General features: G+C 38.2%; 1 protein-coding gene across 1 annotated transcript in view; it reads right to left on the bottom strand.

Moving 5' to 3' along the window:
• Window positions 1–2,065: 2,065 nt before the first annotated feature.
• The window catches only part of CNTN1 (contactin 1), a 245,167-nt gene continuing 219,428 nt past the window's right edge, over window positions 2,066–27,804 (bottom strand). The window contains exons 22-25 of the mRNA XM_040596458.1: window positions 25,865–26,051; window positions 24,256–24,368; window positions 22,942–23,098; window positions 2,066–4,646 (exon numbers count right to left, since the gene is read on the bottom strand). Of these exons, the coding sequence (XP_040452392.1) occupies window positions 4,567–4,646; window positions 22,942–23,098; window positions 24,256–24,368; window positions 25,865–26,051 (537 nt within the window). The 3' untranslated portion in view covers window positions 2,066–4,566. The remainder of the gene's footprint in view (window positions 4,647–22,941; window positions 23,099–24,255; window positions 24,369–25,864; window positions 26,052–27,804) is intronic.

Genomic DNA, 27,804 nt, shown 5'->3' with positions numbered 1-27,804 from the left:
ATGATTTTCTTCAGTATGATAGCTGCTGAATATGTCTGCCATGTCCCAACAGGTCTGAAATCATTAGCAGAGAACTGGCAGACAGAGACTCAAACTCTTATTTCTCTTAGAAACCGAGATAAAAATTCAAAACGTACCTCATCAAAGTAGCAATGATCTCCTCCTCCCCATTTAACTGAGCCCTGTTAAATGAGGAGCCCTGCTCCAGTTATCTAGACAGCTTTTCCAGTGCAGGACACAAGGACACTCTCATTGACCCTTCTCATTCAGTATCTCTGAAGATAAAAGAAACCAAGTTCTGCAATGTGACTGTCAGCTTCACCGACTTCTTATGTGCCACTGTTATAGATTTGCTAATAAGTTAAGATTGATTGACTTCATTTGATTGATTATTTGATTTTATAAAATCAATTATGTAATATAAATATAGAAGGATAAGAAATATATTTTAATGAAACTTATATAGTAAAAGCTGCTATAAGAATCCTCTGTACAGCCCCATACCAAGGCCGGAGGAATTGGTCAGAAACACCTAGTAGGAATGTTTAGAACTTAGATAACAGACTTAAGATTTGAGATGATTGTTTATATGTAACCTAGGAGAATGTACTAAAATGTCAAAATGAGAATTAATGTGAACTGGGGAAAGTCGAGTGAAGCAACCCATAGTTGCCGGCCAAGAAACAGTTACCTTAAGTCAAAGGTAATTCCGGCAGGGGAAGATCGAGACCACCGGCTCATATACCACCTACCCAAATCGTACCCCAGACCCATTTTCGGACCTTTCTAACCTTTACTGCGCAGAATCGGATATGGGAGGAGAGTATGTTAATGATTTATGGGAAATATTATGATTATGCATGAATACTTAATGAATATGTATGACTGAGTTTTATATAAGGTGTATGATTTTGAACCATGGTGTGCATCGATCGTGAGAGGACTCACTCATGCACCTGGCCGTCAATAAAGAAGTGTCTGCTTATCTACATCACATTGGTGTCGATAAGTTCTTCATTCCGAGATTTCAGTAACACCACTGCATTTTAAGGCCTGAACGTGACCCTGAAAGGCAGGCAGTATCTCAGTTATACTTGATGTTACCTCTTGAAGCTATTGTGATGACAAAGCAATTAATCGGTATGAAGTTTTGCCATTTCAGATGTCTTTCTTCGCAACACATTGTGCTGGTTTTGGCTGGGGTAGAGTTATTTTTCTGCATAGTAGCTAGTATGGGGCCATGTTTTGGATTTGTGCTGAAGACAGTGTTGATAATACAGGGATGGGGGTTTTATTGCTGAGCAGTGCTCACACTGCATCAAGGCCTCTTCTGCTCCTCACAGCACCTCACCAGTGAGTAGGCTGGGGGTGCACACAGGTTGGAAGGGGACACAGCCGGGACAGCTGACCCCAGCTGACCAAAGGGATATTCCATATGATGCGATGCTCAGCTTATAAAGCTGGGGGAAGAAGAAGGGAGGAGTCATGGTGTTTTGTCTTACCAAGTGATCGTTATGCATGATGGAGCCCTGCTGTCCTGGAGATGGCTGCACACCTGTCTGTCAGTGGGAAGCAGCGAATGAATTCCTTGTTTTGCTTTGCTTGTACACGTGGCTCTTTCTTTACTTATCAATCTCAACCCATGAGTTTTCTCACTTTTACTTTTCTGATTCTCTCCCCTGCCCCACGAGGGGGGGAGTGAGTGAGTGGCTGTGTGGGGCTTAGTTGCCGGCTGGGGTTGAACCATGACATATATCTACTGGAGTATAAAACATTACCTGAAAAATACTCCGCTCAGTTAACTCTTGCTTCCAAAACTGCCGAAAAACTCTCAGGAGGTGCTCTATCACTGACATCAGGAAAATCTTTCTGTCTATATCACCTATAACCTAAGTAAAACAGCCACTCTTATCCCACAAAAGTCTAACTCCAGCAAAATTCACAGGAAGGCAGGGCAGGGATACACAGGACCTCATTCCATCCACACCTTTACCATCACAGATGGCCATGTCGCTGTTAGAAAATTAGAAAGCTCCAATTCAAAAGACAGTTACTGTATTTTGAGTAACATTAATACATTTATTTAATTGTAATTTACTTTTCATTCATAAAAAGGACAAAGCACGGTCCTGCTCTACTCATTTGAAAAAAAAAAAGATAAAAAGTAACTAAAAAAACAGTTCAATATTCATCAGTATCAAATAATAGTAATATCAATTTTCCTGAAATATAAAGAAACAACAAATATGTCTATCTATATAAACTTTAATTAAGAACCTTGCATTTTATAGCAGATGATACATTAGTTAGTTTTATTTGACAACAATTTGAAACTGAAGGTCCCAGTCAAATTTACACAATTATGCGAAACAGAAAAATCTCCAACTACCTGATCAGTATGTAAGACCTACCTCATCTGTGTCGCTGATTTGAAAAAAAGAAGTGGCTTTCCTTCCCAGGTCATATCCATGCAAAAACTAAACAGTTTTGCTTTTTACACCGTGTATTAGAAAAGTAAAAGGCAATCATGCATTTGGCAAAAGATTTAGTTGTGGTTGTAGATTATATAAAAATGAGTCATACTGCAAAAGAACCAAACCAAATGAAACACAATAAAACACTTTTTTTTTTTTTTGTACAGAAGGCTTACAGCGTATTAGTTTCTTATGTATGAAGACAGCTCATTTCTCTTTCAAATAATTACACAATTTATGAAACTCAGTAGTGTTTGACACTTTGACATTCCTCTATAGGGAAGTTATCACTTTCACCTATTTAAAAAATTTTCATCTTGTAACAAATAGTTAAAATTAAACTAAAACAGTATTATTGATATTTCTTAATGAAGACTCTACACTTTTACATGTAAATATATAGTACAAAATTATACAAATAAAAGAAGGGGGTGTAAATTATTAATAGACCTATTCTTGCCTCATGTAAATATTATTATTACGGACCTCTACAGTATCAGTTCTAAAAAGATAAAATCTATTTCTAAGTAGCTAGCAAGGTTGTGCTAATAAAATATGATTCAAAGCTTATAATTCTTGAAGCATCAGACATTGCACTATTACTTGAGCCAGCTGATTCAGTATCACTGTGTTTCTTCAACATTCACACTCAAACTAATTCCCAGCACACCATGGAAAATGAAAGGAATGTGCATTTCTTTAACAACTTAAAAAACCCTCAAACAAATCAACAAAAAACCCAACACTGAAACACTCTAGACACAGTCAGAACAAAAACATTCTCTGTCTCTAATAGAGTTCCCATTTTGCAAAGGCCATAGTAAACATTTAGCTTCGACTAACAGTTGGGATCTGACTTTCATGTACTAACACACAGTTGGATCATTCAGTACTCTGTCAAATAGGGAAATGGTCTCAGAACTTTAAAACTCTTATTTACAACACTATGAACATTAGAATAATATCAAGTTCTTGGAAAAAGCATATAATTCTCCCAAATGTACACCTTCATTACAGGAAGGTAACACCTGGCATCTGCAGCATAAAAAATGTAAATATAATATTTTTTTTTACTGTGCTACTCTGTTTTTGCCATTTATTGTATATCTTTTTCATTTTTTTAATATATTTTAAATCTTTTCACTTTAAAAAATAACATGTTTCCTACCATTTCATGGTCCATTTGGCTGATCTTAACATGGACTCCCTCTCCAAACTCCTCAGTGTTATATTGCTACCTTAATAATAATAATAGTCATAATACTAAATCAAAACCAATACATTACGTCGCTTCCCTGAAAGCTGACATTTGACTCCTAAAATCAGCAACAATGACCATAACAATTTTTCAACAGAACGGTTTTAAGAAAATAATATAGTAAATCATGTGTCAGTGAAGCACAGGTAAATTCCTTTAAGCTAAGCATGCTGTGCACATCTCAGGTGTTCTGATTATATTTAAAATAAAAAATTCCTTGTCACTGATTTTTATTTCAAGTCCTTCAAATTCTATCCAATAGCCTCAAGAAATATAGCTCTAGAAAAATGAAATGTTTTTGCTTTGACTGTCTCTCTAAAAAACAGTAATCCCAATAAATGATGATGGGGCCATTCAAAAATATGCAGTACACAAAACATATAGGATAGTACAGACAGACGTAGTACTCTTACATTTATCACATACAATCAACATTTCAATCTCTATTATATTTCACGATTTGTTATTCAAGTTAAAGCACCTACGCATGGTGATTTTACTTTCACTGTACAGCCTATGTTATTGGGTTTTAACACTGTAACTTGCCCCATTGGACCAAATCATGCAACTGTCACAGATCAGCATAAGTGTTTTATAAGGCATATTGGAACAAGTTAAAAATATTTCTTAGCCTTTCAAAAGTTGATTTACTTCATGAAGGAGTTCCTGGATGCCTCAGTCCTCTTAAAGTTCACAGGAAATTGTAGGGTAATTTACTTTAAAGTGTAATTTATTTGGCTTAGGATGGTGCCACAGAATCAAAAAGAGTTGCGGTCCTCATCTTCAAAAGGAGTCCCTTGTGTTAGGCGGAGGACAAGGTAAACCCAGCTACATTCAGAATCCCGAGCAGGCAAGGACACCCAGGGCAGGCACCACCAGGACCAGGAGCAGAGTCGGCACTCCAGCATCGGCACCTGCATATCAAACAGATAACACCACCACCTCGGTCTTACTTCAGCAGTACTGATGGTGGGGGGAGGGGAACAACCCTGAATGCAAGCAAGAATGTGGGGTATGAAGGCTGGAAAACCAGCTGGTGTCCCTCAGCACGGCCCCTACCTGTATGGATAATCTGAAACAGACAAAGAGACCTGCTGCAGTACAGCAGAGGATCCCCTCTTTTGTTCTGCAAGAGGTGTTTATGCAACGTGTTTATACAAGCAGGAAGGCCATTCAGAACACGTCAGCATATTTTGGTTTGGCCGGTCCAGCAAGCCAGGAGGTTATACCAGGAGGTAAAAGGTCAAAATAAATATTTAAACATGTGAAAACAAAATTAATGAAGTCTTTGAAATGTGACAAAGCAAAGAGACACCTTTAGAAATGTTAATGTTCGTATGATCAGCAATAATCTGAGAGATGTCAAAAAGCCCGGTCCGTCTGCCAGATTACAAAGTCCAGATGGCTGATTTATAGCAGTGTGGCATTTACATTTGTTACAAGTCACAAGGGTCTTTCTTAAACAAATATTTTAAGACAAAAAATATTAACTGACAGCTTACAAACTTTAGGTGACACTGTGGAAAAGAGGCATAAGAGTTGCCATTATGTCAAATGGCTTGTGTTGCCATGGTCCAGCTCCCTGTTAAGAAGCATCTATATGAGAAAATAACCCAGCCAAACTGTGCCTGGCTGTCAGTCTTGGAGATGGGCCAAAGGAACTAGAGAACAGGCTATTCTTTCAACCCAGAGAGGGCTCATCTAGGCCAGGATGGTAGTGGGTAGGTGGGCAGTGCAGGACCCAGCTGACTGCTCATCTTGCTGTTGAACACAGTCTAAGGACAGAAGTGCTTGCAGGCGGTGGTGACAGTCCTGAGGAGCTGCTGGAACTGTCTCACTGGGTGGCTCTCCAGCAGATGTTTGACTAAATGAGGAAAAGCCATACTGAAAAAGTAACACGTGAACCAAATGGCACGTATTTCAGCAGGTAGCCCTGTTTTACCTAACAACGGGCACAGTATGACAAATTTCAAGTATTCTTTCATAGAATTTAAAGTCCCAAAAAAAGCATTCACATTTTCTCATCAGACCTCTTGTAAGGACAAGTAAGTCACATTATCTGGTCCAGCACCATGCAGGCTCCCAGAATGACAGATCTGTAGGTTTTGCCTGTTTGCCTCAGAAGTTTCTGCATCTTTCAGTATAAATAAAGAGCTTACTTCTTCATTTTGTGTCTATCTTAAACCTCCTATTAATAATGTACTTTACTAATTTTAAGTTAGCAAAACAAGATCCTGAGGGTGAAAAAAATGCTGGTTTGAAGTGAGAATCTGGCCAAATAAACACCTGTAAGTTACCTTCAAGTGTTTTTTTTCTTACACTATTTCTTACCCACAATAACAAGGAGAAAGTAAGAAAACTAGCTGATAACAAAAAAACATTTTTATGAAGTTTGTTGATTAAGTCCAAATAAGAAAACTTCAGAGGTCACCAGCCCATCAGCTAGCTGTGGATAGATGAAAGTGATAGCATTTAGTCTTTTGTGATTCCTATATAACTGCAGAGGTTTTTTTCTCATGGGTTTTTCACAATATGTCTCAATACACTGTGGGTTTGACATCCTTCAGATCAGCATCCTCTCTGATGTACCATACATGTACTATTTGCAATTCCAAGATGAAAGTTTTGTCCCCCAAAGAAGAAGGATGATCATATACAGTCTTAATTTTCATACTGGGCAGAGCTTCTCCTCTTTGCAGAGTCATTTAATTGAGCCTTCATCTGCAGTCCCTGATGTTCACAGCACTATCTACTCTCCCCATTTGGCTTTAAACAGCCCCACTCTAAACACCGGCAGTTTTCAGGCAGTTGTTCAGAAAGACAGTTGGGAACACATCTCAAACTAGAGTGCTTGGTCTTCTTTCCTCACAGCTGGCTTATTAGAGTACTTCAATACAATACAGTATTAGGAACTGAATCCTGATCATTGGTATGGTGGGAATAACCATGTTTCACCGGAGATAAAGAGCATGGGTATGTTCTCACTGGGCAGAGCTGGGTCTAAAGGTACGTTTCATCTCAGTGCTCTCTCTCTAGAGAAGCCGTTAGAGGAGTGTGTGCCCTCCCCACCCCAGGAACAGAAGTATGCTAGTATGCTTATGAGGTGACCAAATGCCACACAACAGGATGTGCCTACTGCTGCACATATGCACTTATGTACAGTTTGTCACCCAGCAAATCACTTAACAAAAAGGGGACCATAAGCCACTGGCAAACAGAAGGCCCGACTTGTTTATTGGGCTTCAGTGGTGAATTTAAGTCTTATTAGAAAGGCAATGTCTCCTGACCCATGGATGAAGCTCTATGCAGACCCCCTCAGGGATATATATTCAGAGGTCAGCCTCCAAGATGAAGACAACTGTTTCTCTTCCCATTTCTACCACAGAAAGTGGAAACAAGTATTTTTAGATGATCCTGGTTTCTGCATTATCTCACCAGGGAGAAAGCCCACAGCATCTGCCAGCAAGCCAGAATTTTAGAGCTTTCCCCACAGAATTTATTTCCAATTTCAGCCATATTCCTCCTATTGTCCCCCTTCTTTGTACATCCACCACCCTACTCCTCCTGACTGTGGTCCTTACTTAAATAAAGTCTTTCTGCTGCTCCACTCTCCTTGCTGTCCCCCACACTAAACTCCACCCTTTTTCTCTTGCTTCTGACACTTCAAAACTCTTCTCTGCTCCTACCCTTTCCTCTACTGCTGTAGGGATGTTTTCTGAAGTCAAGACTTCTTCCTAAGTCCTTTCTGATATCCAAACACTTGGAAAACCAAGACAAGAGACCTATCAATCCTTCTTCATCAGCTCAATTAATCTGTAAAAAGTACATTTCTATGAATAGTACATTTTTCCATAGGAAGTAGTATGTTCACCTCAGTGAAAGCTAAAGTTAAGGAAAATACTGGAAGATTGCTTTTGTAAGTATCTATAAACAGAAGCATTTTATGCTTAAGATGAATATGAATGTACACTCAAATACATCCTCATACATAACAACTGCACATTTCGGCAACTGGGAAAGTATGGGGATATATTTATCTGTATTTTTTAGTGATTTATGAGACATTAATCTTTTCTGTAGTCTTTATCCCTAAAAATCAATGTAGTGGCTCTTAATGAATAATAGCCACAGGAAAAAAAGATAATCCAGATCTCATATTTAAAAATATCCACTGAAAATGTGTTCTGCCTTTGTCAGACCAGGATAATACAGTTTCAAAGACACAACTAAACTCGTATTTTGAATGCTTCCAATGAAGGCAAACATGAAAAAGTTTGCTGGGTGAAGCTGAATGATAAGCAAGTATGAGGAAATTTCTATCTGCATGTAACTGTTCTACAAAGAGAAAGGAATAACAAATCTTCCCCTGAGATGTGCCTCACTGGCTCCAGAATTAATAGTTAGAAACTCACTCCATTACAGCAGTTCTTCACAAGGTTTAGGCACTGCTGCAGAGATGTGTATAACAGCTTTCCACAATAGGGCAAATCCTACCCTTAGATAGCACATTAACAGAACATTAGGAGGACAAATACACATTAAAATAGATCATCTCCTCTTTTTGCTTGTTAGATTACTGACCTACATGTCAGGAATCATAATTTACTGGAAACACCCTTCACCACTGCATGACAGCCAGTACACTCCAGCAGCCCATGAATGGAAATTAATGCTAAGTTTTGCCTGAGTGCAGACTACAGATTTAATTCTGTGCAGTAATGCAATTGTGATCTGCCAGTTTTAACAACCTTTAGAAACTAGAGAAATGCCAGATAAAGACTTAATGAATGTGCACAAATAAACATGTGGAGGTAAATTAAAACAGAAGGATTATTAAGCTCCTTCTGAAGTCTGGCCAGGTATGAGCTGGATACATTTAGCACTTAAAGATTCATTCTCCCCTTCAGAGTTATAAAGTGTGATCTCTCCTCTCAACCAGCATCTTGCTTATCCAGCGTGCATGCAATTGCAAACTACACTCATCAAAGTCCAGACCAAAACCTTATCAGTATCACATAACCTAACTACCCCTCTAACACACTCTAATATCCACACATAGTTTATTTCTTTCAAACACACATCTTAAATTTGTTGGGTTTTTTTTCCAACAGCCTGAAGCAAAAGTTGTGAAATCTTGCAGCATTCCCATGGAGGAATTACTACTGTCTGCTATAGAGTTTCTGTAGCTCATATTTTTAAGCCTAGGACTAAACCATCTACAGAAACATACACTCAGAATGTAGTTAAACATCAAACAGAATTTGTATAGGATGTGTGCAGTTAACAGAACTTTTTTCCTGTCTCCTGTTCTCGCAGCCTTTCTCACAAGTGGTCATTTATTTGAGTAAATTAAGAGAACAACAGCTGGACGGGTTTTCCTTCAGCAAGATCTTTACATATCATTTACCAGGAACTCCTGGTAAAGTCCCACAAATTGACAGCCTTCTATTTGTATTTTAAATTCTTTGTTGCCATTTCAATCACATAAAGTCTAGGATGAAATCTTTTACATTTCTGAATGGAGATCCTAGATTTTACTGACGTCTTGAACAGTATGCAAGTCTTCCAATTATTCTCAAAAGACATGAAATCTATTTAATGCCTAAAAGAAACAGTTCAGACTTTGATGTATTTTCCAAGCCTTTGTAACAAGCTGTTACATCATTATTTTCTTTAAATGTTACTTATCTTTAAGATATGACATTTTTGGCCCTTTTCCCAACATCAGTATCTTTTTATACTGGATTGTAAAAAAAAAATAAATATCTATAGAGGCCTGTTTAGAAAACTTACTTCCATCAGATCTGTGAACCTGGAAATTAGTTACTGGTCATCTGTGAAGTTGTCATAGGTGAATAACTTCTCTTTCTCAGTGGGAAAGCGTTTGTCCTGCCAACATATACAAACTACAATCTACTCCTTGGCAAATCATGAGCTGATCCTGTTGTGGCGAAACTCCTTCTCTGCTTTTACTGTCAGGAAAGATTGTTGAAGAATTAATTTGTATTAAATGACATCAGTTTTCTTAGCTTCCAGGTACTGAACATCAAGGGGGATGTCTACATGACTGTTCTAGTTTGAGGAGGAGCGTGTTTTTAAAGTGAGTATCTCAGCCATCCTTTTTATTAGGGTTTATTTCGCAGGACCGGATTAGAGATAGTGCAAAGAAAAACCTGACATGAACACAGAGTGTGGAGCTGAATACTCAGTGCCACTCTTTCTCTCCACAGATTCACTCCCCTTGTGCTCCACAAATTGTTCAGGTAGATGCAGACTTGCTATCTGAATGATACAGTTGCTGCAACACATTTTGCATGACACAAGTTATCATACATTTAGTAAGAGTAAGGAAAAGAGAAATTTTTCTTACCAGGACTGTTATTTTATGTGATTCATAAAGGATTTAAGTTTGTAATGTAAATTTTCTAATTTGTATAGAAATGTGTCTGCCTTTGTGTGTGTTTTGCAAAATAGATTTCTTTTTTCTGAATGAATGGCCAAACATCCACCCATTTTCCTGTAAATAATATTCTCCTTTTGGTCCAGGATCCAAGGACCAATCTTCTGTTGGAGCTATCTGGTTTTATATGTCTCCTTTTTATTTTAAGAAAGGTAAATGCAAAGCCTTCTCATACTCTGCTTCTCCTTGCTTCTAACTAAGCTTGTCCACTTCTCTGGAAAAAAAGTTAGGCCATCTGAAAATAAAGAAAAAAGTGACTTTTGCCTGCTCCACTTGTTAGTTTCAACATCTGTTAGGTTTCATTAATACCTGTTTTATGAGTATTTTCATATTTACCCAGGTAGAAGAGGAAAGTAGGAATGGAGAAACGGAATTTCTTCAGGCTAAACTACACTGCATAAAAGAAGTGGCTGAGTTTGTAGTTCTGTCAACTAGCTTCTGAAAAGAAAATCCACTTTTCCCAGCTGGAAATACTGTCTTCATAAAAGACTAATGCAAACAAAATAGGTAGTATCAGCTGACATGATTTAAATCCTGTTATCCCTATTAATGGTAAATGGAAAATAACTAAACTAATTAGAATATGCTTATCTTGCATCACTGGCATCACTGCTAAGTCATGGGTCCAACTTTCCCTTGTCTAGGAATACCTTTGTTTGGGCACGAGGAAATTTTCCTCTTACCTCTGCCATAAACCTTTCAAGAAAGGTGCTATGGAGTAATTCACAACCCTGTGAATTACTGTTTTGCAGCAGAGTAGATATATAGGATGGAAATAATGCTGTCATGCATCTGCCCATGCTTTGTGCTGTGTGGTTTGCATCTGTGGAACAGCTTTAAAACTACAATATGAAAAAGAAAGAGAACATTAAAAACATATTTGAAGTGTTGCTGATGGTCTGGGTGTTTTGTCCATCCCATGGTTTAGTACGTCTCCTCCTGCTTGAAAATCCATACGCCAGAGCCGAGTAAGCGCGTTGTTTTGTTCTGGCAATGGCACCTGGTGTGTTGGCAGTGTAGGCAGGCAGCAGCAGGGGCTTCTTTTCCATCAACTCCGGCCCTGCTACAGACCTGGGCTGCCAAAATGAAAAGATGCCTTGGACTCTGAGGAAAGTGAGATAATTTTTAGTCCATAGGCTAGTGGGCAACTGTCAATAAATATAGACTATTTCTGAAATACTTCTTCCCCTTCACATATATTAATGTTCATCACAGATTCTTTTGCACTGAGAGCTAAGTAGAAGATGACAGATAACATTTTTTAAATGTACACTTTTAAAGTAGTATACTCAACAAGTAATAGCAAGAACAACTATGGAGGTCCTCCTGTGACCCAGACAACAGTTGTATTGTACTTTACAAGAATTTTGTGGGTTTCAGGATCACTGCTATGACTTAAAGGCTTGTCATACCTTTCAGCATCTGCCCTGTCTCTCCAGCTGTGAGCGGTCACTCCAGACAAACTGGCTCACCAGGAATACTGCCAGGCCAAGGGAAGGCTGAATCATGTGCTCACCTAGGACGAGGTGCTGACTGCTGGAAACTGCCTGCTGAAGCAGCAGGAGGAGCTTGGAGTGAGTTTCAGCAGCTTGCCCCTATAGAAAAGCTTATCTGTGATTACACTGATTGTCTGGTGGGGCAAAACACTTGGCTGTAAATGTTCCCACATACATCTATTCTGCATTGCCTCAGAAATTACGGTTTTGGCAGTCATTCAGAGGAATTCAGTCATCCCCTGAGAGAGTCATTGACAAGTTTTTCATCAAAAAGGACTAATTTTTTTAGGGAAAAATGGGAGGCCAGAAAAGGAAGTTTCATTGTAACCCTGAACAGAAGAAAACCAACAGATTTTCTTTGGCCAGCTGGTATGTCTTGGGATTTCTGAGTGAGGAACCTGCTCTTCCTTGTTCAAGAAAACAGGGGTTTTTGAATGCTTTTACAAATAAATTAACCCCAAGCATACACCAGATGTGTCATTCCTTTTCACTTGCAAATAGTCCACATTTAAACAACCACACAGTACAATGGGAAAACAGTAGAAACTCTTCAGGTGCAAAATGGTGGTGAATTAATGGGAAAAAAAAGGGGAAAAAACCTCCCCGCACCATAATTTTGGAATTTCTGAGTTCTTGGGAACAAATGGGGCACATATAATCACTGAGGTACATTAAAAGCCTGTCTTAAAAATCTTCATCTTTCAGCCTGGACGCCTGGCTCACATATCAGATGAAGAAGGATGCCCTCAGCTTCTAGAAGAGTAGAGGCACCCAGTCTCAACGGGCTGGATGACAGTGCTTGCTTCATGGTAGGGAAAGGCTGCCATCCCTCCACAGCATGTGACAAGACCTGCACAGCATGCACAGTGCAGTGCAGGGCTCACACTCATGAAGCTGATCATGTGTTATACAGTCTTTGCCTATAGGTAAGTCCCATCACCACACAGCCCTTGAGAAAGAGGAAGGTAAATTGGAAGGCAGGCAGTGCTCCCAAAACACAGCTTCCCTCCCTCTGCTCCCTGAGTGCAGCAGCACAGCAAGCAAGGAGCAACAGAATCACCCAGGGCTGGGAAGCAACACAGCGGATATGCAACTGATGCAACCAGTGGACTGAGAAGCAGCAAAGAAAATAAGTTATTCCAACAGGCCAGCTCAGCTTAAATTTGGCCTTGCTGTTCAGCAAGCCAGAGAAAATCTTGATTCAGGCATGAAAGTTACTGCATAAAGGAAGAGAGCAAACAGTGCCTCCAGAGCAAAATAATGTAATTTTTACTGATAAGGATACACTTTGAAGAACTGTGTAGTGTTAAACCAGAAAGGTCAAATACAATTTTCTAAGGTAGCTGGGTAGCAGGATGTCTGGTAAAGGAGACAGAAAGGAACAGGCAGGATGAAGGATCTTAGAGGGCTTCATAAACAAGAGAAAAGGTACACTGGTTAATAAAAAATCTTTACTGGGAATGCTCCGATTTTCCCAGTTCCAAACACAGGTAAAATAAAAGGAGAAACAGATGATGGCAGAAACTAGCAAGAACACATTAAAAAATGAGTAGGGGGTTAGTGTAGAAATTGTTCCTACTCTGATACATTTGTTGGCAACTCCATTTGGCTTTCTAAGAAAGTAATTTTTGGATTGTGAGGACTCAGAAAGGCTGTGATTAGTACTGTGTGCCCCTCCAGCTGAGCACATAATTTTAGTGTCCTGATACAGAAGTACTAACAGCCATTGTAACTGAGTGTAAACACTTCCTTTAAAGCCAGATAAAGCTTTTTACCTCCATAACGTCAGAAAAAGATTTGAAACACCCCATCGCTGGGTTCTATTATTACAGAAAATAACTTAGAAATCCATTAAATAACTGGTTTAGGGAGAGAGAGAAGAAAATCTTCTCATGTAGAAATAAATCAGGGAAACATTTTTTTACAGATAATATCTAAATGAGCCAGCAGTGCCTAAACCCAACTTTAAACAGCTGATCATCTCTTCAGATGAGTGACTTATGTTGCTGCATTAAATTCCACATTTCATGTATTTCTGCTCAGCTGCATTAAAACATCATGCTGAGTTACAGAATTTAAGCACAGAAAGGATCATTATGTCTTTTAATATATATCCTGTATCATCAAAATATTTCCTCATATACAATATAGTTCAAGTAGTCTTTTACTCAAGTTGTTCCTGCCCTGAGTCCAGGAAGACGGATTTTTCTAAAACACACCTAAAATGGCTCACAGCTTTGATTTAGAAACACCAGAAATTGAAAAGCTAAAAATCAAACAGATTGTCATGCTTCTGGAGAAGAAATTTATAAACTAATCTAACAGAATTTCTCTCCTGATAAAGTTCTTACTTCAGTCACTCAATTAGCTAGAGCCACAAGCACCAAATTTGATACTCTGAAACGTTCACATGAACTTAATTGAAGGATGCTTTTGACAACTCCTCCTTCCTTTCCCACTGGCTTAATATAATTGTGTCGAAGAGGCACAGAAGACAGAACAAGTAGCACTCTTCCAGTGCCTACTTCTAAGAACTCTGTTGTCAACTCATCATCTCTGGCTTCTATGAACAGGGTTTGGAACTCAGTGAAAGTATAATATATGGCACTAATCTTTAAAGGCAAGAACATTTTGACATTGAAGTCTCTCAAGTATTCTGAAAAGGGCACGGAACATTTCAGTATGGAATAAGATGCACTATTTAATATATCTAAATCTATCTCTCTATACAAAAAGGCACAAAATACAAGTATTTGGTATGGTCACTGGCACTCAAAGGTAAGTTCAAGCTAGCAAATATGTGATTTTACCTACTCTTTGTACCTGTAGCAACAAATAAATCTATTTATACTTGAATACAAACCTGCCAAATAACCACAGTACAAACTGTACTTCTAATGAAACATTTATCAGTTTTCAGGAGCACAAAATGCCTCGTTGTACCTGGTTGCACCTGGTTGTCTAGTCTGACCTCCCACTCACATCAGGACTGTCGCCAAAACTGGATGTTGTCAGCTGCATCTTTGCTTAGCTGAGTCACAGAAATCCCCGAAGCTAAGAACTGCAGACTCCCTCTGGGTAACCTGCTCCAGTGCTGCACTGCGCTCTAGGTGAGGTTCTTCCTGATGTCCAGACTGAACCTCCCAAATAGCAATTTCTGGCCACTGCCCTACATTATATCATCTGCCATCACCAAGACTTTGGATTCATCATCTTTCTAACTGCTCTTAATACAGTTATGTGCTTCTGTTAGATCGCCTCTCTCCACCATGCTAGACCTTGGTGCTTATTAAAGGAACTAGATGCTATGATACTTCCTTAATACTGAACTAAAGAGCTGTGCACCTTCCTTACTACTAGAGTGTTTCTAAAAGTCCCTCAGACGTTTCCACCGAAGTAACTGGAAAACTATCACTGCTGCCTCTGTCAAAGAATCACTGGATTTTGTTCTCTTAAGAGAGAGGCTTTATCAAAAGGTATTTTACAGCAATGTCTAACCTAGGTCTTCTGAATCACTCTCCTTGCTAAGAAGCAAAGGAGTCTGGCTAGGTTAGGTGCATAAACCTGAGAGGTATGAGTATGCCACCACTCCAAGGCACCCATAAAAAGTAACCGCTGAACTGAAAAATACCACAAGGATTTGAATAAGGCAGTTCCACGTCTTGCTACTGAAAATTAAAACACCTAAGAATCGTCATGACTAGAAAGTATTCCTTTCTTCATTCCTTCACCCCTGTGATCATGCCTGCAATCCTGTCTAGATTATTAAGGGGGAAAAAATTAATGAGATGAGTCTTCCAAAGATTACTTTAAATCACTCTAAATGTTATTTGGCTGGCTTTGAATTCTCAAAGCAATTAAAAATACTGTATAAATATAGTTCAATAGTCAAATGTCCTACCAAGAGGTGAAAGCAGAATATGCATTTGCATTAAATTAAATCATTATGCATCAAAGGGATTACACTATTAAAGCAAAACACTAATTTTGGCATTCACTCTATGTGATTTTTTCTCTGATATTCTTTTTTGCTATGTTGCTGCATTTAAGCGTAAGAGAGTTAAATAACAATCTTTTTTCCTCATCTTCTTCTAATGGTAGAGGAGTATAATGAATGTAAAATACCAAGCATTTTATTTTATAAAAGGGAAGGAGTACAGTGTTCCTGTGTTGGTGTAATAAAAAATCTGAAGGTACCGGTATGATATCTCAATGGCTGGATAAATTAATGAAGAAGTATATTCAGCCAAACTAAATTTGAATGTCAGACCTTTAATTAATTGGTGAATTGATGGTCCTACTGAAATAGCAGCCATCAAAAGCTTGCTGAATTTTTTTTAAAAAGGTATTCCTGATTGCACAGTAAACCAAAATTTATTTCTCTTCTCCTCCTTAAACATTTTTTAAAAGTCAGTCATTGTTTGCTGGGTAACATCCAGGCTGGTGAGAACAGTAAAGAAAGTTTTTAAGGGTTTATGAAGAACTAATCCTTTATCCATCAGCTAAGTGTTATCCCGGCATTTCATAGTACACTTTCTGGAAGCTGGGAGTATATGATCAGGTTCAGTGAGTCTAATCAAAGGCCCATTTAGCTCAGGACACTGACTCCAGCGTCTGTAGTAGGTGTAGTGGAAAGGAAAAAAAAATCATGACATGCAGAACATACATTCTTTCCCACTTGTGTCAAAGCTGCTCCTGAGCTACTTTGTAGCTTCTGTTCAGTAGCTCCTGAGTCAAAGGCTGAATAAAGGACTGTTTTAAATTAGGGCTGATAGACCAACCCTCTATTTGTAACTTTGCCCTGCACAACGTCCTGTCACAAGAAATTCCACAATTTAATTTTGTGCCATGCAGAATAGTATTACTTCGGTAGTTTTCAATCTGCTGCCTGCTAACTTTACTGAGTACTGTCATGTGAAGAAAAGTGAATGATCTTTCCCTGTTTACCTCTTACTATTGATCCTGACCTCCTTACTAGCCATCCTTACTTTAGCTAAAGACTCCTTGCCTCTCTCACATGCCTCACCCAGAATTTACTCCATAGCTGTGTCATCCTCAGTGATTTTCTCTATACTTTTATAGTATCTTTTTTAGCATCTTGTAGTATCTTTAGTATTGTTACTTTCTGCGATCTAGCAAGAATATATGTTTTTCATGACAGTCACACCTTCCTATAGCATTCTTGCAAGCTTGGGGATAGCAAGCAAGATCTCCAACACATAACAAGTTACAACATGTAACAGGGTGTATGAAGTTGCCATAGATTTCTTCTTTTGCTAATGTTTAAAGGACTGCAGAGTTCTCATGCCTTCATGTGACTGTGGTACAACCATTAGTGGGGATTTTGCAGGCAGTTCCCAAGCTCACACAGACAGGCATGTGGCAACTCAGACTGAAGATGAAAGCAGGAGGAAGTTACATGGTCCTTTTCAAGCAGAGGCCATTTTTTCTGTTTTCTGATGTATAGCAACTACAGATTCCTGTCTTGTCAGTATTTGCTGCTGAGTAACCTATCCTCCTCTTTGTTTTGTGTAATATTATTCTTTTAAACCTCTGTTGTGCTCTAAATCCATGTACACACATGTCCAATTTCTAACTATAAAGCCTGTCAATCACAGTCTTATGGCTAAAAATGAAATTTTGTTTTATTTATGCTTTGTGTGTATCCAGGCTTTCCCATATAAATACACATAAATTACAAAATAAACAGCATTGGTATTATCACAGGATAATGCAGACTGAAAAAACATAACTAGATAGGAAAACATTTCTGCGGTCTGTCCTACTGTTGAGCTCAAATACAACAAAAAGAGAAGAAACTGAAATGAAGAAGAATATGACTTTTCAAGAAACTGCTTGTTCTACCACTAAATACATTGCAATGTATAGAACTGTCAAATTTTAGTTGTCAAAGTAAGGCTTGGAAAGAGGCAATAACGATAAATCAGAACTGTGATCAAATGAAGTGTGATGATGAAGGAAAATCAAGAGAAATACTAGAGAATTGAGTATGTTGGTTTAGGCAGACTTATGTACCAGGCCAGAGGGTATTCTGAGTATTTTCTACTTAATTTTTGAGCTGTGAAACAACAGCAAATGCATTATGAAAATTACTGTTCTTTCAGAACAGAGCTCTTTTGGAAACGTATTTTTAGTTTAGTAGAAGCTTTTTGCTACATTCTTGTTATTAAGATGCGTAAGTTCCAAAATCAGTAACAGAGGACTGTCATCAGTTAAAGGACTGTTTTAATCAGCATTCCTTACGATTTTTACCTGTGGTGTTCTTTTTTCTTATTACGACAACTATCTTTGTAACAGATGGACATTCTCAAATTATGATCAAAGGATTTTGATTATACCACATGAAAAGTGAATGATCACCTGATTTACTTGATACTAATATGTGTGATGAATATTATTGTCCCATAATAATAATAATAATAATAATAATAACAACAACAACAATAACAATAATAATAATGGTGATGATGACAAATATTTAAGACGTTTGTATGAGTTATTACAGGCAAAAATTTTGCATTTTCCTTTGAAAAAGCTATGCTTCAAAGTAAATACTTTTTCAGAATCCTAGAACATGCCTCTGGCAAATGGAATTCATATGTGTATATATATGTGTGCAGTAAACACAGAGAAGCTGTAATGTTGTTCTCTTGATGTAAGCATATACAATACATAAATTACTCTTTCTCCATGTCACTATTTAAACTGAGACATTAGCCTGATTTTCTATTTGAAGATGAAGGTGCATGGTATCTTCCTTTTTCCCCAGTATTTTCCCAAATCAGAAGTTACCCCCTGTCCTCTCCCCCACCCACGGATGAAATTTTAAAATGTGAGAGTCTTTTTCTATTTTGCCTTACTCTGGCACAAATTAATTGCAGAGGCCAGTGCAGTTACACAAGTCAAGTGAGAAAAGAACCAAGCACCACATGGTCTCAGTTCCTACTGATTGCAAGACTGCTTTGATTACATTAATATTAGCATTATGACAAAGCACTGCAATCCAAAAAACATGCAAGAGACAAAAAAGATATCTCAGCCTTTAACAGATTTCAAAGAAAACAGATAAGCCTATTATTAGCCGTTGAAACAGACTCCTTTGGTTAAATAAGTAGTTCCAACCTTCGACTGGTTGTGGTATCTCAAGAATGAATTTTAAATTGTGTAGCTCATTAATTTACTATAATGGGCTTGAAAAATATCCCAAAACCCCTAACTGTACAACAAGCACTGGCCAGTAAAATGTAACAGTTCATGACTGTATTTTACACTGATTATAGCTGTATGCTGAAATGCAGCTCAGCATATCTACAGAAAGTGGTTTTATGATAAACATTTATATTTCAAGATTTTCACTACAAAGAAATGCATGTGAGATGGTTGTGTTTGATAAATTTCCTTGACATAATTCTCAACTAAAACAGTGTACCCTGTAGGAAGCTGACTGGTTATGTGAGAGCAAAGTTACTGCAGGACATTTGCCTCCCTCTTCAGCATGTGACTGGGTTTTCTGTGAGAAAAAGGAAGACGATGAGGAAAACATAAAAGAATGTTTCTCCCCTTAGACAAGGAATTGAGCTAGAAATAACATATTTCTAGTTTCTTTTACATTTGACTTTCAAATGTAAATTTGTTAGTTAAAACGTGCTCTATTTTTAATATCTAAGTTAAGACCTCAGGGCCAGTTAGGGTTCCTGAACTTGTACTGAAACTTAGTTCTGACCTAACTCAGCAAGTGCTAAGAATGGCTCAGAGTACATCTACAACAGGCTGACAGCACGGTAGCCTAGTACTGCAACAGGAGCCACACAAATCAAGGAAATGCAAAAGGGTGCAATTCATACACGGGAAAAGTGGGCCAAAAGACATCTTCTGGTGTTCTCTCTAGCCTCCAGCTGCTGATCCAGAAGACCTGATGTCCCCTGTGGATCACATCATGCCTGCCAGCATTGCATGGATGTCTTTGGTAATCTGGAACATCTCAAACACTACAGGCTTTGTTTACATTTCTGTATTACACCCTATGTGACAACTGACTATAATGGGAGCTTAGACACCTAACTCAGGTGTATTATGTCGATTACTTTGGATCTGATACTCAGTGAACAGCAGGAAAACACTGACCTGGAAGACACATCAGTTTTGTAGATGTTCCTCTCTCTTTGGTGCAGCCTTCCAGGCTGCTCAAGATCTGGTCATTCCAACATCCAGGCTATTTTGAACCCCTGCCCTGGTTGATTAATTCTCCCCATTCACTTATGCAGGAAATAAATTTGGTTTGAAAAGTCTGGAATCAGGTGCCTAAAGGTCAAATCAGGCAATAGTCCTGTCTGACTATGATAATGTTTTGCCTTAGCTACTGTTTACGTCTCTCTGTAAACATGTAAGTTCCATTTCGGCCAGTTGACCACCTGAGCACAAACTCCTATCAAATTAGATCTTCTCTTCTTTGCAAGTGTCTGAGAAAAATCATCATTACTTAAAAGCTTCTCAACACTTTATCACCCTTTTTGAGCAAATATTCTAAACCCTGTCGCACTACTGGAAAATCTCTTTAAGAATAAAACTTAGCAGATGTAATTTGGCAGGTGTAGGTGTTTAAAACTACACATCATTCTGCTCTTTGAAAAAAAGCACGGTTTGAGCACAGAAACAGCCTGAAAAGCTTGCCCAATCCTCTGTATATTGTGTTTTCCAAAGAGAATACCCTGTCTTTTGTCTCCTTTTCTAAACTGAGCCCAGGGAATGCTGCTTTCATCTAGGCCACCAGAGGCACAGTCCCCTTCTGTCTAGCTGGGGTATGGTAGAAGTTGTGGCTGAAACCTTGTCTGCAGTGCGGAAGACAAAGGAATACAAAAATCTTCAAATTAGCATTTGAAGAGTGCTGACTCTCCCAGAGGTGCTAACTCTGCACAGGTGCGCTGGGGGCAGGCCTTACTGGCATGACTGACCAGCTGGGCTTCAGCGTTGTATTGACATAATGGTTCTGCTCCCAGTTTGGGAAGTAACCCATCTGCTGCTACCAAAAGGATCTTTGCAGCACACTGATGATAGATGATTATATATGTATCATACAAAGATGGCCTGAGATATTCCTACAGATAGCACTTTCTTCAGCTTTTTTTCAGCTCATAGAATATGTGAAAAGTGATTCTTCCAGAGCATGATAATATAATGCAATGTATTACAGCTTTGGCAAGGTGGTTGACTTAGTACCCCAAGACATTCTCATAGGAAACGGTACAAACAATTAACAGAGTGTATGCTAAATGGATTAAGAATTCAGTCACTGGCAGATTTCAAAACAGAATTATTGTAGAATGGTCACTGAATTTCAAGTGTAATTCCATTGTGAACATTAGCAGACTAAACACAGTCTGATCATTTTCACTAAAATCAGAAGTACACATCTAAGGAACTGTGTACATGAAAAATGGAAAAGTAGTGAAGAGTGATAACACCACCACATTCATATAGAAACCCAGGCATCACGGGAACAGAAGACGTTTAAACCAACTATATGTTGTTATAGCCATATGCAAAATTATACACTAAGGAAAAGAGATGTGCCACACAGATCAGGATGGGACACTGTATCCTGGAAAGCAAGGATTCCAGAAAGGATTTAGAGCTGGTGGTGGACAAACAAGATGAATACCAATTTATAGCCTAGTGCAAGGAAATAAACGGCTAATGAAAGCCTTTCATGAATAATGCTGGGAGTAGTAAGTGTAGGGAGGCGAGACTATCTCTGCAGACAACAGCGTTGAAACAGTGCATATAGTTATAGTGTCTACATTCCTAAAGAAATTCTCAGAAGTAGGAGAGGTGAAGACAAGAGCTGTCACAATTATTTAAAACTTGAAGAAAATGTTATCACAGAGAAATTCAAGATGCTCAGTCTGGTTAGCATTTGAACAGTCACTTGAATGACCTATATACGTTTCTTAATGGAGAGAAAATATCAGGCACAAAAAGACTTTAATCTATAAAAGAGTATTTTTTTTTCACAGAGTTTTATCTTGTCATTTTATAGAGTTTTAATCTAATAAAAAGAAAAAATGGCCAGACCCCAAAACCAGATAAATATAGAGAAAAAAATAGGCAAAAATAGTTAACAGTGCAGGTGATTAATCATGAGAACAAAGTGTCCAGCAAATGACGGATTCTCCACCTTCAGATTCCATCTGATCAAGAGTGCAATAGATGCTTCATACAAACAAAAATGGTGATATCTGTGAGTGCACACTAGGTGATATAAATTGTACATATTGAAAACCAGCAGATCAGAGGTCCACTCCTTTAGGAACGGGCAGCTCCTCTGACAGTACACATATAATATAGCATTGGCATTGCTTTTTTAAAAGGCACGCGTTGCACTGACTGTGTGACAAGAATGCTGTTGATGTTTAATCCTTACTATTCCCCAAGCTCATTTTTTTAATTAAAAAGACAAGAATACAATGCAAGTGTGTATATCATAACCTTGTAAAGACACTGTCCAAGTCCTTGATATTTATTCTTATGTTCTACTTCATACACTGTGGGCTAAGGCAGTACATAAATTACAAAACTAACAGGAAAGAGATGTGCAGACCATGTCTGAGCTCGTATTTGGAGTCAACACAGAGCACAAGTTGAATCAGCCTGAGCCATGTTCCCTTCCCCTCTCCAGTAATTACCCTGACCATTCTAAAGTTGAGCATGTTGCATTTCATATTGCTTATTTAACCCTGTGTCACAGCACTTCTCTTCCCTGAAAAGTGGAACTTCTCTACCAATTGGTCTGTGGATCGCTGTGGACTACTCACTTTTCTCAGTTACTTTCTTCTGAGTAGCAGCCGACAAAGGAATGACATACAGAGGCAAGTGGTACTAGGATCTGTAGCATTATTGCAAGCTGATGTCTTAAGCCTGCAGCCTGCACCATGTAGGACACCACTAGAAGTGACAGTCTAACTGGGGGCACCAGTAGAAACAGTCTGATATTTGGAAGGTTGGCAGTGCTTCCAGGACTGAACTAGACTGCTGCTGAAGTGTTCTGTGTGCATTATGAGTCTTCAGAAATAATTTAAGATAAACTCTAGTTCTCAGTGCAGTCACCATTGAAGAGCACCTCTCAAATTTTGGACTGGAATGGTGTGCCCACCTCTGAATAGTGTGCAAGAGGAAGACATGCAGTCCAAGATTTCCAAGGAGTGGGGGAAAGAAGAAGGGATGTTATCTGCTCACCTGAAATTTTTATTTGAGCTACTTCTCCATCTCCTCCTTCACTGTGTGCTCTAACCTCAACAACATATTCACCATCACTGGGGACTGGGACCTCTATTGTATGCTTTCCAGTTGAAAACAACTTGCCTTCATGTTGTCCATCTGGTCTATAAAGTACCTAGAAAAGTCATAGTAAGTATAATTACTGAAGTGCTACATTTTCATAAAAATACAGTTACATATGTACAGTGTGACAATGAAAAATTACTAGGTTTTTATTTATACATGAAGCATATATATATATATATGTATCTCAAAACTTAGTGGCCAACTCTACTTTTTCCATTTTTATGTAGAGTGAATCTAGACAGGATGTTTCCTCATTGTTTTCTCTGTTATAAAATTATGCCACCTTTTGAAAAATAATTTCAGTCCTTACATTTGAAATAATAAGTAATTAAAAGATGGAGGATAATAATTCCGAGTGGCAAAGAGCATCAAATAAAAATCCAAGAACTCAGCTGGGTTTTCTGACATAAAATTTCTTACCATTTTCATAAATGAAACAAGTATTAATTGTGAATAACTTTGTGAATGGTGTTAAACTCTTGCAAATGCGATGGTATATGTCTTGTGGGAGCTTTAGAAAAGATCCCCATCCCTTCTGGAATCGTCTCTGTGAAACAACATCAGCAATTCCCAGGAAACAGTTCAACTCCTCAAGCAAAATTTGTACATGTAGAACATGATACTAATTTTCTTAAGGCCAAGCAAGCAGAAAAGTTAAACAGGAATTAATTTTTGAAGGTTTCTATACACCCTATAGTTAGTATATACATTTGCTCTAGTTAGACAGTAATTGCATCTAACGAGGTTAAACATCCCTTCCCTTCCTCTACTTTCCCAGACTTTAAAGAACTCATGTTCCAGGAACTGTAGCTCCCATGGAGGTGGGAAAGGAAAGCTGGAACAATGCATATGGGTATAAGAAAGAACTATAAAGTGTACAATTTCTTTAAGCATTACTTTTAGCCAGCGGACAATAAATGTAATCATATGGGAAATCAGGTTGCCACAGTCACTGATCTAAGCTGTCCCATGATATGGCTTGCCACCCAAATGCATTTCAGTCCCTCGGTGTTTTCTCATCATATTGATTAAACCCACTGGCTTTGCCCTAAGCCTACTGGATGTATGTGATCTCCAAGCATGATACCTTCACCTTTAGCATGCAACTATGTTTAAGTCTGATTAGGTACAAAAAAATCAACACGGTCTATAAAATGCACCTCATCTAGCATATACACAGATAAAATATATTTTTATAGAACATACTTTATATCCTTCAACTGCAGACTCATTTGACATTGCCTTCACGTGATCCCAGGTGATGATGTACCTTGAACCAGATCTTACAGAACTGATAATTCTGGGACGTTGGCTGGGAGCTGAAAAGCAACATATGCACAATGTGCACATAAATGAGATTTCATAAGCATTCAATGACATTTTTATTAAGACATGTAAAAATGTAAAAAGGGAAATGAAGCTGATTTTATATGATTAAGGGATAGTCTCCTTCCTGGAATGAATTGCTACAGCTCCAGCCAGGCAATTTTGGATGGCTTGTGCAGTGGCTGCCTTGTGGGTTTGCCCCTCTGTGCTGCCAGAATGGAAGTGGCCAACATTACCCTTCACTATGTTGCTGACCATGTGTGTTTGCTGGCATGCAGCTATGTTCAGAACCTCCCAGAAATGTGGCTTAAGTCATATTTATTCATTGAGATTAAATATTAAATTAACCGTTTAAAGGCATTTCTATAGCATTTAACTCAGTAGAAAGCAGAGTACCCCACTGCAGAAACCATTAATTATATTTCACACAATAACCTTATAAAATGGAGTCTTACTCAATACAAACGAACCCTGCAGGTGCAAGTTGCACAATGCACTATTTAATGACAGAAATCCTCAAATTAGTTGTATGTATTTTTAGCCCATGTAAGTGTGTTTTAAATTCACAACATGTATTTCTTAATTGAACACTGCTCAGCATGTGTTAGTGCTAGGTATCATCATTAAATCAGGAGCTATATTCAGAAACCTATTATGGCATGTAAATTTAAGGGTGTGATTCAGATCACCCACTTTTCAAAGCTGCCTGATCCAGGCTCCCTCTACTGTTAATGAAAACAGCAACTGGTCACATTTTAATTGTCAGAATATAATCCTTGTCACTACTGATTAAACAGAAAGACAGCGTGCAGCTGCCTAAGTAATAGCTGGTCTGAATTATTCACTGTTTGGAAAATCATGTCCAGCTTTGGGTCCCCTGGTACTAAAAAGACGCGTAATCTGGAGTGAGTTCAGTAGAGGGCCACCAACCTGGTGGGGAGCTGGATCACTTGCTGGTGCTTGTTCACCCTGGAGAAAAGACATCTTTGGAGGGGAACTAAGACCCCCCTGTCTGTTCTTACAGGGAGGCTATCAAGAAGAATGCAGGCTCTTCAAAGTGGTATGGCAGCAGGATAAGTGACAAAAGGCACAAATTTGATTAAAAAAGGCTTTGACTAGATGCTCAGAAAAAGTCAGGTAGTGGAACAGGTTTCCCACAAAGGTTGTGCAGTGTCTGTCCCTGGAGCTTTTCAAGATCCAACTGGATAAAGCCCTGAGCAACCTGATCTGAGCTTGTTGCTGACCCTCCTATGAGGCTATAAACTTAGCCTCTTTACCACCTTTTGTAAGATACCCACATTGTACAAGGCAACAAAAGAGAGGAAGGAGAGCCTTAGTAGATATTTTCAGATGAAGAACCAATACCATGTAAAGGGAGAACACTGGGTATATGAATGAGAAGTCACGTTTGAAAACATAACGGATGTGATGCAACATTCAGTAATGAAGTACATGACATTCTACTTGACCTAGTGCTCGGTTTACTTACGCGCTTTCCTGGTAATAATATCGATGGTTCTACTGGGAGGTCCATAGCCTGCACTATTGAAGGCAGAAACATCTACATGGTAGCGAGTGTTGGGCTTCAGGTTTTCCAGTTTCGTTGAGTATTCTTGATTGCTCACTTGTACCCGCTGTGCAGCTGCTTCTTTATCATGAGCAGCCCAGTAACGAATCTGTAAGCAAGCAAATTGAAGGATTACATTTAACATATTTAGTCATAAAGGAAGTTTATAAAAAATAATGTATGCTGGGTATTTCTATACTACATACTCTGGGGTAATAGGCGAGGTAAAAGAAATCAAACAGCAATAGCATGGAATTCCTTCTGCAGGATGTGATTTTAACCAAGTTGTATATAGACATAAAGAAATAGAAACAAATTCAAATTTTATATATTATTAAAACTTTTCTCACAACGGTTTAACTTGTTCTCAGCTAAGTCATTAGAAGTCTGGGAGGTGGAAAATGCCTTCAGAGAACAAGACTATTTTCTTCTTGCTGTTTTGATTGAGCATTTGACTCTGAACTTTAATATTGTTTTCCTACACTACAGTGTAGATTAAACTCTAATGTTTTCACAATATTTTGTTTAAAATGTCTTACAAATTTAATCTTTTTGTACTTCTGTCTAGGGAATGAGAAGTATTCAGTCACGTTATCTGTATGATAGATCTAGATATGTATACCTAACCATTTTCTAAAGTTCTTTGGCTAAATTCAATCAGATTTCATAGTACAATATGACATTTGTAAAAGTAAATAAGAAAGAACCTGAAAATTCTTATACTACAGGAAAAGCATCAATGTAAGCTTACAACATCTTAAAACTCAAAGTCAATTAACTGTACACACAAAATCTGTTAAATTTTTTTTCTCTCCAAGAAATTGTTTGATTCTACTTTAATTTGTTAAGCATTACAAAGCACCAGTTTAAAAGAGAGTAATTCCTATGGAGTTATGTCATTCCATAGGGTCCATCACATACACAGGGTCCTACTCTGCATGGCCTGTGAGATGCAAATGAGAGTAAACCACTGTCACTCTCTGCGTTTGGTCTGGTTTGTAACTGTCTGCATAAGACTAAATTACTGCACTAACCTGAAAGAGTGGAAAGCCATGCCCATTATATTTTGGTTTTGAGTTTTTACTCTCAGCGTTTCTGCTCAGCTGCTGCCTGTCTCCATAATGATTTTTGAGCATGCTACATGAGGAACTTTAAAATTTTTTTAGGAAGAGGTTAATGTTCTTGGTAATTTCAGGCTCTAGGAAAAATCTTGCTTTGTAAGATTTGACTGGTGACATCATGTATCCTGTTATTTCATCTTTTAAATAGCAACCACTTTAATCTTCTGTTTTGCTGACATTAGTTTTCCTTGGAAACTTCATTAAGGAGTAGGTTAGAAAAGCAGATAGTTTGTCAAGGTGTTAATATTGCAGTTCTCCTCTTGACAAATTATGGGTACAACCCTTGTTTGGTAAGGTTTTATTTTCTCTTGTTCATGCTTACATTAAAACGTTTAATACAAATATTTTTCTTTTACCTCAGAGAACATACTGTGGCTGAATGAGAGGTGCGGTAAAGGATTTCTCTTCACCTACTTCAAATGTCTTTGGACGTGGTAATAGCCAATCTCACTACACAGAGGCTACTCTCATTTAAATACTAAAGTCTCTTGTCAATATTTGTTGCCTCAGTCTTGCCCACCAGTATTAGAGGTTACTTATACTGTGATAATATCTTAATGGCTTTTCTCACTCTTTCCTGGTGTAGAGAGAATTTTATCTACAGGCCAGGCTGGCTCTGATTTTTAAATACTGCATACATAACTGCCTTTGCACAAACAGGTAATTTTTAGTTATATAAATGTATGTCCTGCACAGTGTTTTGGAAGTTTAATCCATTAGCACCCCCTAAACATCAGTTTA

This window comes from Falco naumanni, chromosome 5, assembly GCF_017639655.2.
Source record: "Falco naumanni isolate bFalNau1 chromosome 5, bFalNau1.pat, whole genome shotgun sequence".
NCBI lineage: Eukaryota > Metazoa > Chordata > Aves > Falconiformes > Falconidae > Falco > Falco naumanni.
This window is presented reverse-complemented; position numbering and strand designations above follow the sequence as displayed.